Below are 13,128 nucleotides of genomic sequence, written 5' to 3'. Positions count from 1 at the left end.
ATAGATTTTTCGGTCTCTACTGACTTGTATTGTCGTAACCGGTCTGTGGCTGGGCCCTGTATTTTGTGGCTGATCCAGTAGGGCCTTACCGCTCAAGTGGGCTTGAGATTATTTGTATGAATTTCGAATTATTCGACAGTGAAGCAATGCATAGACCATGATGCTGATTCTTCTTCGGCATCATTTGTGCCATGTAAGCCTGTTTTTGAGAAATCGGCTTTTAATCTGGTACTAATTCCTAAGGTTCGGTTATTATTCAATGCCACCTTGGGTGCCATGTCATCATCCTTAAAAAATTGCATTAAGTTAGAAATCAGGAAATCCCCGAAAATGTTGTATCCCCAAAGAATGGCCAATTTTAAGAATAGATTTTTGAGATCGGCGCAAATCTGTGCCCACACCGTTATAACAGCATATTTTAACCTTGCATTGGGAATAATTTCCTCGTGAAATTAAACACACAAGTACGGAGATATTCTCAATGCAAGTCAGTAAAGTCTGCTTGAATGTGTTTTGCGCTGATTGAATCCCAACTCTTGAGTTTAGGCCAATTTCCTGAAATCACCAGCCAACCAAACAAAAATTTCAGCATTCATCCCTCCAGCGTTACATGGCAGTGGTTTCCGGAAAATCAACATCATCCCTTAATCTTCGGCCAAAAGCCATGGGTCAAAATTTACTTGACCCATGTGGTTGATTCATTTGCCTGTTTGACCCAATCATTGGGTCACAAGTTGTACCAATGTTTTTAAAATTGGATCGGACAGAAAACCGTTCTGGGTCTGGTTCTCAGGTTGAATGGTCTGACCATTCAGTCTGAGTGAGCGGCCCGCTCTGATAAAAAAAAAATTAAAAAAAATCAACCAAAAAATGGTATCAGGGTTGATGGATTGATGTTCAACTACTCAGATCAATGGTTTGCTGATCAAATCAGTGGTTTTTGGCTAAAAAATGGTTTTGGGGTGGAATGAAATCAATCAGGTGACTGGTTTCTAGTTTTTCTAGTTTGATCATTCGGTCCAGTCTGGTTTTGAAAACACTGGGTTGTATATTAAATGTTTTTACAAATTTTTTAAGGCTTTGTTTTTGGGAAATTTCTTTCATTATTATCATTTCTCAATTTTCCTTAAATACCTTTTTTTTTTTGCTTCAAATGCGGTTTTTAACATTTTTTACTAATAAGCAATTTTGTATTATAATTCAAAAATGTATAGGGATGATTTGGTGAATTTAGGAAAAACATCTAGAGAGAATTAGAAGTTTTTTTCTTTTCAAACATTTTTAATTCGTTTTTTACCTATGGGAAATCATACTATATCGGCTAATACACCTAATTACACTTAAATATGGGTTGGATACGCCCCCGATAGAAGGTCGGTATGATAAAAAAAATACAATACAAATGATTTTATAGTATTTTCCATGCGATGCTTTAAAGATATGATACGTATTGATCAATACAAACTAAATACATAAGGCTACGGAATGGAAATAGCACACGAGATACTTGTACAAATGTAGGGCAACGCGCAAAAGTATCTGATTGTCCAATTAAAGGTTGATACTATATGTCCAATTTGACGTGGCATCATTATCTTAGGGTCACTGAATCATTAAATACATGGAGCTTAAGTAATTAGACCACATTTTTGAAACCATTTATCTAAGTTATTAATTCAAATTCAATCCAATTAAGGTGATCCGAATTTTGAGTTCAATTCATTTTACTAACATGTATTTATTAGTAAAGTTGGTCAGTAGTCAAGACTCGATCTCAAGAGTCTCACAGGATTTATTCCGATCATCTGCTCTGGCTAGTTTAATTTGAATCCAACATGTTATGCAGCTTTGCACCTATGTTCAGGATGCTACCATCACCATAAAATATGAATTCACATGGTTTCAGGCAAAAACGATCTAGTGGACCCATCCATTGTAAAAACAAGGGTCATAACAGATTGATTAACATTCTAAAATTAAGAACAGCTCATATCATCATCAGGGATAAAGGAATGAATTCGTCATCATCATGACTTGCAATTTGCAAAGCCATGCTAATAAAACTTGGAGGCTAAACAAGTTCTGTCCAAGCAGAGAAATTGTGAATTTGTGATACAGGATATCAAGGTAAAACTTTATAATCCTAGGAAAAGGGTTAGCTTCTTCAAGATTCAGCCATTCAGTGCTATAAAAAAAATTCAGTCATTCAGAACTCAGAACTGGACTAAACAATAAAATTCTGGCGGCTAATGGGGTTCATCACCACCGGCGGTCCTGCTGTACGAGGCCATGCTTGGAACTTCTTATCAGTTTCTTCCCACCAGTCCTTGCTAGTAACAGTTTTGGGGGTGGTGCCTGGATTCAGAACCCAGTTATATTAAACAACCGTGAAGCAAGAGGTTCAATAAGATAAGACAAAGTTACCTCCGAAAATCTTTTGGTCAGCAATTGCATCATCCAGTGCATATGCCACTGCAAAAGATCCCAAAACAGCACCCACAATGTACTTGGCCGCCATGTCACACTGCAACGATTTATAAATTAACCCAATGAAAGAAAAAATGGTTATTCAACAAATTCTAAAAAGCTCATCATATACCAAAATTCAGTGGAAATTGTGCTAAAATGGAGGGACAGATGGAAATGTAGAAGTTTGCCCACAAGGAACATTGCAAGAAAAGGATTCCCAGAATGAATAATAAAAGCACCAAATTTACCACTCAGGGGCTTAGCAATTTAGAGGGAGAATACAGAAAGAAAGCCAAGGTCCCAGTTGAACATTCTTTTTTGTTTGGTACCCAGTCCCAATCCAATAATTTTAGCAAAGGAAGACAATCTGTATGGTTGATTCTCTAGCCAAACAAGGGGTAAATAGGGGGCAGCTATACTGGGTTATCTATAAATTGTTGTATTGTGGAGAGGTAGGTATATTCACCTCCCCTTGGGGTCCTATTATGTACATATACTCTGTTTATATTAATGAATTTTGCTACTTGTTACCTATAAATAAATAACACACACACAAAACCTGTATAGCCTGCAAAAGGAGATGCCAGTGCAGGGACTACACCAGCCACACCTCTCAAAAAAAGAAACATGGTTCTTAAACATTCATATCCAATAAAAAGAATACCTTAGTGCAGTGATCTAAAAGGCACGCCTCAGGCCCACAGGCAAGGCGCATTTCAGGGTATGCGCCTCGCCTAGGTCCCAGGTGCAGCCCTTTCAAAAGGTGTACGCCTGGTGCACCTAGGCGTGCGCTTGATGTGCCTTGCGCCTCAGCCCAGGTGTGCATCTTTTGAAAATTTGATGCCTTTTTGCTTTTTTTGGACGTAGCGGCGGGGCCTAATATGGACTTGTTTGGGCTTGCCTCGAGGGGTGTGGCACAAAGGCAGCTCGTAAAATCAGGAATGTAATATGTTTTACGTTACATTAGCTACGTGAAGTAATGCAATTGAGTGAAAAAAGAGATTGGAGGTTTTAAATGCTTGAAAATGTTTTATATGTTTGATTTTATTTTTAAATTCTCATTTGAATATGCTTTACATCTTATGTTTATGTATTTTAATTTTAGATAATAGGTTTTTTAAAACATTATTTTAAAATTTAAGTTTATATTTTTATTAATATTATGTATAATATTTTTTTAATTTTCTGACATTTTTTTAGCATTTCTTTTTATAATTTTGTGCCTTGCTTCAAAAAGGCACGCACCTCGCCTTGCGCCTTGCACCTCATGTGCAAATTGACCCCTGCACCTTTTTTGCACCTTGCGTTTTTAAAACACTGACCTAGTGGTATAGTGGTATTTCAAAGACTTTTTTATTTAAGACAATATTTTTTTGATAAATTTTACTTATTTAAGCCAATATTATACAACACTAAACATTTTTCATGAAATAAAAGTAGAAATATCAATAGATCCAAAGCGCCCGGTCCAGATGGCTTCACAATGGCTTTTTATTAGGATTCTTGGGATGTGGTTAAAGAATATCGGGGTGTTTTAGGAGTTTGCAGATAAGAAAAAGGTAATCCCTAATGCCACTTTCTTAGCCCTAATTCCAAAGAAGATAGATGCAAAGGACCCTAAGGAGTACAGGCCGATTAGTTTAGTAACAAGCATCTATAAAATCCTGGCCAAAGTGTTGTCTTTAAGAATTCGAGTAGTACTACCTCCACCATTAGTCAAGCACAAGGTGCTTTCATGCAGGGAAGGCAAATAACAGATTAGATCCTAATAGCATATGAATGTGTGGAGGACATGAGAAAGTCGGGGAATCAAGGTTTTGTATGTAAGTTAGACTTAGAGAAGGCTTATGATCTTGTGGACTGGAGTTTTTTACTAGAGGTCCTTGGATGCTTCGGTTTTGGAGATAGATGGTGCAACTGGGTAAAGGGTTGTTTTAGCTCCTATCATTACTTAGTCTTGATGAATGGGGTGGTCAAAGATTTTTTCTCAACTTGTAGAGGCCTTAGACAAGGTGACCCACTCTCCCCGTTTCTTTTCACCTTAGTTGCAGATGTCTTCAGTAGATTAATCACTAAGGTAGATAGGGAAGAGGAAGTGAGTGGCTGGAGGATAGGAAGGAACAATATCCGGGTAACCCACCTACAATTTGCTGATGATATCATAATATTTTGTGAAGGGGGTGACAGGCAAAAAGTGAGGAGGTCTCCAATTTGAAGATAAACTTAGATAAGAGTTGTAATGGTAGGTGTTAATATGAGGGGATTATTCAGTTTGTGGCAGATTGTTTAGGTTGTTCCGTCTCTTCTTGGCCATTGTAGTACTTAGGTCTCCCTCTAGGGGCTAACCCAAAAGAGAGTAGTTTTTGAACCCTAGTGTTGGAAAAGTTTGAGAAAAGATTAACTACTTGGAAAAAGAACTACATCTCTATAGAGGGTAGAGCGACTTTATTGAGAGCTACCCTAGCAAGCCTACCGGTCTATTTTCTCTTCGTTTTCAAGATTCCTAATAGGGAAGCTAAGAAGTTGGAGAGATTAATGAGAAATTTCCTTTAGGAGCCAGGGGAGGAAAAGAAAGACCACCTAATCAACTGGGAAATAGTTTGTAGGAGTAAAGAGGAAGGTGGCTTGGGACTAGGAAGGTTAACTCTCAAGAATAAAGCTCTTTTAGGAAAATGGTTGTGGAGATGGCCTAGAGAAAGGGAGAGGTTGTGGCATGAAGTGATAGCTAGTATACATGGTAGACTGGAAAAATGGATGGGATGCGGGTGTATCACGTCAAGCTATGTTGGCATCTCCTTGGAAAGCAATCCAGAGTATCCTCCCTCAATTTCTCAACTTTGTCAGGTATGATATCAATTCCGGCATCTCTGTTTTATGTTGGGAAGACACTTGGGTGGGTACTGTTGTCATTAAGGACCAATTCCCATCTATCTATTCTATTTCCTTTACAAGGAAAAAGCAATCTCTCATTTTCTCCCATCTCCTATTTCACCCCACTCCTTAATTTGAGACTTTGGCTTTCGGAGAGGCTTGAGGGATGATTAACTTAACAATGTTTCAGGTCTATTGTTCCTTCTTGGCAGTGTCTTTCTGGACCCTCTTAGCTTGGATGTGAGATTATGGTCTCCTCACCCAAAAGGCTACTTCACTTGTGCTTCCTTTTTTAAATCTCTTTGCTCTTCTCAGGGACAGTGGGGTTTTCCAACCAAGGAAATATGACCTAGAGCGGTTCCACCTAAAGTTATTATTTTCTGTTGGGAGGTGTTTTATAGGAAGATTAATACCTTGGACTGCTTGCAGAAGAAAAGGCCTTCTTTGTGTTTGTCCCCTAACTGGTGCGTACGTTGCAAGGCTAGTGGTGAGGATTGCTCTCACTTACCTGCATCTTGTTCCTTTTTTTATGCTATTTCGAGTTGGATTTTCTCTTTGTTTGGAATGCAGGTGGAATCTGTCCACAACTTTAAGTCAGTTGTTTGATCCTTCCTTTTTTGTGTGGCTTACAAAAAAAAGAAAAATAATGTGGAGATGTATTAGAGAAGCTGCCTTGTGGACAATCTGGGAAGAAAGGAATGCAAGGGTATTCAAGGAAAAGGAAAAAAACATTCAGGCTGTTGAGGATAGTATCTTGACTAGGGCCATTCATTGGTTAAGAACTATGGACTTATTTCATACATTCTCCTTTGATGATTTTTGGAGAAACTGGATAGTGGTGGCTAACAGCATACAAGGAAGGACAGGGAATCTGTAGTGTGGATGCCTCCGCCTAAAGGATGGGCAATGCTGAACTTTGATGGAAGCAGCCAAGGAAACCCAGGCCCATAGGGGATAGGAGGGGTGCTAAGAGATAAGGAGAGCAAAATATTAGAATTGTTTTCAGGCCACGTGGGAATAGGAGACTCAAATAGAGCTGAGATGTTAACGGCGGTACAAGGTATTCAAATTACAGAACAATTAGGAGTTCAGCACTTGGTCGTTGAAGGGGACTCTAAGATTGTTGTGGGATGGTTGACACACCCAACTTCAACTATGTGGCGACACAGAGACCTGTTAAGGAAAGTCAACTGGCTCATAAGAAACATGACTGTTACCTCTCTTTGGGTGGGAAGGCCAACAAATACCTTAGCAGATGGGCTAGCTAAACGGGCTTCTAGGGAATGTTTATTTTGGACTGCTCTGTAATTCTATTTCTGGTTATTTTTGTTTTTAAATTGATGTAATACTTGCTGGAAGAGGTAACAACTCGTGCCTCCTCTAGGGTCTCCTGTATTGCCTCATATTTCTGGTTTAATAAATTATATTCATTCATAAAAAAAAGGGTAACTGGCTATAGTGTGTGTGTGTGTGTATACGAGTGCATCTATCTATAATTAAGGGGATACTTGCTGCGGTTTTTGTGCAGTTCATAAAAATTAAATCTGATAACATAATGTTAGCTTGTATCTTTACCCTTACTTGCACACATGCATAGGACATGCCCTTGCACTAGTTTAATAAAATGGAATACATCTACAAGGTACACAAATATGCAAGGAGTTGCCCAATTGAAGCAGCAAAAAAATGCCACCCACAGTCGGGGGGGGGGAGTCTTAAGACGTGGCTTAAACACAACACAAGAACCCATTGATGTAGATTTTAACGATAGATAAATCCAAAAGAAAAATACATCCAGCAGCCAATTACAAACTACTGACATAGCAGGGCCATTTGGCCCCACAAGAAACCTAGAATAAAGAACAGAGAAACCATCCCCTTCAGAAAGGACAATCTACCACCCAACTAAACTCCTAGGAATAAGATGAGGGAAAATGCATAGATCTAATCATCTAATAAACATCTGATAGCCCTCAATCCAAAAATTATGGAAGCACAACCAAAACAACTTCTGGTAATTTATATCTTCAAATCCTTTAAAATGGCAAACCAACTTTTCTATGGCCACCTTTGCTTGCCACTAGCCCCAAATTAGAAATTCTTTCATTTTGTTCCTTCTATGAGCTCCAAAAATCTCCCAGATATAAAACTCTCACAAGGTCCTAACTTAAAGGGCAAAAACAAATTCTCCAACTTCTTACGAAATCTGCTAAAGATCGCAAATTGCAGAATGTAAAGGATCATTGTTTACATCAAAGCCACCATGAGTGTTTCAATGCAATAGAAGATGACCTGAATCTTCATATTTACTTCCACCTCTAGCAATGGCAAGCATGTGAACATTTGTCATAAAACTCCCACCTGTCAACCAAACTATTAGTTGATTACATATAACTCTGTAAGTATATTGTTATTGGGCAAATTCCACATGAGAAAGGTCTTAGATAAAGCAATGTTCTTCCAAATCTTGGTCAATAAAGTCCTTCAGCCTGTCCCACAAAAGTAGCAATGCTTAACCAGGTAGGATCATATATCCTAGTCGAAACTTGTTTTCCATAAACAGCAACCCTAAAAGGTAATACTAATAAAAAACAAGTCTAGAAGGTATTCCAACCATATTACTCATAAAGACTAGAAACTGAAAGATTCTCTATCCTAGTCCAAGCTTGTTTTCTATAAATAACAGTTCGGAAAGGTATTCCCTTTTGGCCTTCTTATGAATCATAAGGACTCCAAATTGTCTGGGTGTTGATAAACTGAATTAAGATTTCAAGCATATGAATGTAAGATGCTATCATAAGAAAAAAACGTTAAATATTAGATTTTTAAGAAAATTCAGAAACTGTATCCAGGGATAAGTATACTAATAGTACCACAATAACTTCGGTTAAAGGTGAAAATGAATGGTTAAATAATCTCTATGAGAAATTGAAGCTCAGCCTCAAAAATAGCCTATGGTAATTTACACCTTTTAACTTCTTCAGAATGGTAATACCAACTCTTAATGACTCATAATTTTCTTTCAACCATATCTAATGCATTTCAGTTACTTAAAAAATCTCTGGTTTTCTCCCTTCCACACCACAGGAATCCCAAAATACAGTAACCCATTAAGGTCCTAACTTAAACGGCAAAGGAACTTCTTATCAAATGTATCTAAGAATCTCACATGGCAAGCATGTTGTCATAAATCAGACATGGCCAACCAAGACATTAAACATGAGAATTTCATCAAGAGATGTATTCAGCATGTGTAAGGAAACCTAATACGTGAATCTGTCCTTCCAAATACTGGCCATAAATAGAAGTCCTTTGATGTGCCTGTCTAAAAAGCATGAAGACTTAAATGGATAAACTTTCAAATTTCCCATCCAAACATTTTTTCCCCCAAATAATAATCCTAAAAGGAACCTTTTTTTTTTCTGTTCAGGATACAAAGTTCAACATCAAGTCCAACTCCAACTACAATAATTCTTCTAAGAGTATACAAAATGTCTGAAAGAAATATGAATGGTTGCCAATAACAAAAATGAAATTATAAAAAACAGCAGAAAAAATAAGTTAATAACAACAACAACAACAACGTAGATACAGATGTTTTATAGTTCATGAAGCAATAAATATCATATATGTACCATATAAGGTTTTATGTATATTTGGTGAGGCTTGTATGATTGCAACGTAGCTGAATGGCTGGTTTCTATATGTCTACATTTTTTTATCTCGTGTTTGGGTTGGGGGAGGGGGAATTAGGGGGATAAGCTGTAAACGGGTCAAATTCAGAATGGTATACCTAGAACCAAAAATTGATACAATTACATGTTTAGTATATTATGATTTTTCTTTCAATCTGCTTAATTGGATTCCAATAAGACTTGACTTGAGTTCTTATATCATAAGAATTGAACAGCTAAGTCAATTGGAAGCTCAAAAGATACAGCAGGAATTACAGGAATTTTAAATCAAAATATAAAGTGAAAAGACAAATGATATAGGAAGAGTCGAAGAGAGAATCCAATTCCTAATCTCTCCGCTTCAAAGCCTTTGCTAAAGGAAACAAAGGAACAGCTCAGGACCCAGTTTCCATTAGCAGAAACGAAAAGAAAAATGAAAGGGCCGGAGCCACTTCTGGTTGAAAAATAAAATGAAAGAGGGTTGCGTCGCCTTATCCGTTTGCAGAGAAGAAGAAGAAGAAGAAGAAGAAGAAGGAAGAAAGTTCCTTACCAAGTTTGGATCAGTGGGATCCCCAAGCTTCTTGGCTGCGGGAGAAATTCGATGAAAAACCATAGTGAAACCCTACTTTTATTTTTCTTTTTAAAATATCACAAATTTCTTCCATAAATATAGTTACGTGGCTGCGGCTTTAACACGTGTAAAAATATGACTGAGAGTACTGAGTGGAAAGCCGGATATACTCCTCACACCGACCTCACATGCACATCTCACCGTTCCCAATGCAGGGTGGGATGTGTGTGAGGAGCAGATCCCAATTCAGTGAGAGTGGTTGACGTTCACATCTGCCACGATTCCGTGGAGAATTAGAAAATGAGGTGAGAAAGGGAAGGCTGATTTCTGACAAAGATAAAGGAGTTGTGGGAATTCAACAAAATGGAACCAAATAAAAGGGTGTTGTTGGAATTCCATTTTTTCTGATGTAGCATTTACGTGACATCATTTTCTCAAAAAATAACATCCATGCCAAACACGATTCTAATCTTTTCCGCGCTAAAGAGCAATATGTAAAAAGATGGAGGCTCTTAAAACCTGTTGAAATGGCTGAAAAGTTTTTCTTAAGAAGCGACTGAAATATTTATATACAACTTTTTCTCTTCCTGCTTGAATGGTTCTTAGAACTTGATCACTTTTTTTCTCTACTTTGGGTAGGGAAGAGATGTTGTAATAAATATATTTTAATGATTTGTTGCTGTAGTATTGAAGGACATGATGGATATGTTATTAGTTGCAATGTTGGATTATAGATCTTAGATTGCATTTGATGAGTGATATCGATTTCCAATTGTGCTGCTTTCTTCCTCTTGGTGTTTCTCTCTTGAGTAGAAAAGAGCATATTGATTTATCAATTTCAAAGGGTTTAAGCATCAGATTTTGAAACTGTATTTAGTTTTCCAATAATGAACAGATACATTATCAGTATTTTTTTTCTTTTTTTTCTTTTTGAATCATATGCTAATAGATGCTAGAAATTCAATTAGATTTTTAATTACTTATATTAATTTTTTCCTTCATTTTTAATCTCCCAGATATTCAATCAAGAATCATCCAAGCTTGTGCCCATAGCTTTCCATATAACACTCGCCCTGCATATGCATAGCAAGGCCTCGCACGCTAGTTGTTTTCTTTCTAAATGAATCATCGTTAAATCTACCACATTAGCTTTATCTTCAATATTTCCCTTTTTTTGGCAAGTAGCAATTAAGGGGTGTTTGATAACATGGTTGGTTTTGTTCTTTCTGTGGTGCATCTTTAAGGGCATTATGGACATTTTACAGACCTCAAAGGGAATAATAGAAATTTCCTGTTCTTCCTGTGTAACTTGGTCTCTACCTCATGGCTTCCTGATTCCCAATCTCGAATATGACGTAACTGAATAATTTGTTGAATGGATTTGATTAAGGGTGTTTTCAAAAAAAAAAAAAAATTGTTAGAGTGATATTTGACCACAAGGTGCTAGCTCGGACAACATGGGAAGATGTTATTGAGTCTCTCAGCTTACATTCAATAATCATATGCAAGGAGAGAGAGAGGGTATGGCTCTCTTACGCATTTATACCTATTCATTGGCACTTTCCCCACCTTGGCATATAGGGATGGCAATAGGGCAAGTTCATGGAGAGTTTTGTAAATTCTAGACTCCACCCGCCTCCCTAAACCTCCCAATCCGTACCCTTCCCAAAACTCATAGCATGTTAGATTTTGAGAATCTAAATTCTTTTTGCATATGAAAATGCAAAACCCTTCCTCACCACCCTCCCCATAGAGTGTGGGGTGGGTCGAATTGGCAGGTTGAGTCTAGAACTTGGCAACCTGCACCTAATTTTTTATTGTTTCTTGTATTATATAAGAAATAAACAATTAAAATAGCATGGACAAACATTAAAATTCACAATTATTTAATTAAACATATAAAAACAAATAAACTATTAATTATCCTTCACATAAAATTCAAAATATTATTATAGACAACATATAGTACATAAGTTCATATGTCTTCCAACAATATGTGGGTTGGGAAGGGTCGGGTTTAGCCTAGTACCTTATTCTACCTTAAAGGTTTGAAGCAACAAAAACAAAACCAACCATGTTGTTAAACACCCCATAATGGTTTTTTGATATTTGAAAATAGTATTAAATCTTAATTTTTGTTTGTTTATCATGCAAATTTCTATACTCGTGCAAATAAGTTCACTTAAATTGTGCTCTATTTTTGTTTTAGGTTATACATACTTTCTTTTGTTTGTTTTGAAGGAATACAATTGAAAGAAAATGATGTGATCCCCACCTTATATGAGAGTAAATGAATATATAAGGAAGGTTGTTTGTACGAAATGAGTAGAATGAGACGTAAATTGATGTGGTTCTACTTTTTCAACCGGAGGAAGGCGGTGCAAGTTTTACATTAGTTTTTGAAGTGCAATATTTGCACTTCTATCCATGCAAATGAAACTAAAGGTGCAAATTATGCATAGGCAAGGGTTCAAATCATATTTACAAACACTCGTGTAAATTTAAATCAGATACAAAATTCACATATACTTCGAATTTTCATAGAACCTAACTTGATACAGCTTCCTCTTGTATTAGACCATATGTTCTTACCTATGATATAAGTATTTCCTTCATCTAGCAAACAAGAAAAAAAAACTTGATACTAGTGCTTTCAACTTTTCCTTGACTCAAATGGTTGAAATTGTTTGAACTACCTGGCTATTTATTTTGGTTTAATTTCCTGAAATCCGGGGTTTGATAAAAATCGTTGATATGGTCATAATCTGACTATTTATTTTGGTTTAGTTTCCCTAAACCTGAGGTTTAATAAAAAAAATCATTGACATGGTCATAAACTGTCTGACCTTGGTGATAGAGCCATTGATCCGTTTAATCCATTCACTAGGTCACAGGTTGCATACCCAATATATCTTCAAACTTTTTGAGGCCATAGCTTTGCACTCAATTGTCTGGTTTAACTAATCTTTATATCGATTTGGAGTAACTTTCCAAGATATATGCATTCCAGGGATTTATTGGGCCTTGCCTCGCTATTATTATTATTTTTTTTTGCCAAAACCTCCATTTTTTGGTATCAAATCCCAAAATTTAATATTTTTATAAATAAAAATATAAATATAAATTAAACATAAAATGATACATATATTATGTGTAGAATATATACTTATATGTATGTATCTATGTATATATGCTGACATATCATAGTTTGACATAATTGGTTAAACCATTGATTGCAACATGGAGGCATTCAGCCTCAAAGTCAAATTTTAAAACACTTATCCAATTACTTTTTTTTTTAGTAAGCTCAGTTTGGAAAGAATACAAATATAAATATATATACAATGCAAATACATACACATTAATACAAAATATAAGGTTTTGCACTCTGCATATTTACGTTCATACTCCTTCCAAATTAAGCCTTAGGCTCAGTTTGTTTGTAGTGGTGTAAATGCAAACGAGTGTAAATGGTTGAATGCAAATTCTGGTTTATTTTGCTTTTATTTTATTTGTTTGTGGGAAATAAAATAGGAAATGGAG

At 36.4% G+C, this 13,128-nt stretch overlaps 1 protein-coding gene across 1 annotated transcript; it reads right to left on the bottom strand.

Moving 5' to 3' along the window:
* Nucleotides 1-1,962: 1,962 nt before the first annotated feature.
* Nucleotides 1,963-9,895, bottom strand: LOC148869456 (uncharacterized). Its single transcript, XM_088968822.1, has 3 exons — nt 9,565-9,895; nt 2,425-2,524; nt 1,963-2,355 (listed from the first exon to the last, which is right to left on the bottom strand). Exons 1-3 carry the CDS (start codon nt 9,625-9,627, stop codon nt 2,225-2,227), a joined length of 294 nt encoding a protein of 97 aa, XP_088824948.1. The 5' UTR covers nt 9,628-9,895; the 3' UTR covers nt 1,963-2,224.
* Nucleotides 9,896-13,128: the final 3,233 nt, after the last annotated feature.

This window comes from Nelumbo lutea, chromosome 2 (assembly GCF_056320005.1).
Source record: "Nelumbo lutea isolate HS-2025 chromosome 2, American lotus-T2T, whole genome shotgun sequence".
Classification (NCBI taxonomy): domain Eukaryota; kingdom Viridiplantae; phylum Streptophyta; class Magnoliopsida; order Proteales; family Nelumbonaceae; genus Nelumbo; species Nelumbo lutea.
This window is presented reverse-complemented; position numbering and strand designations above follow the sequence as displayed.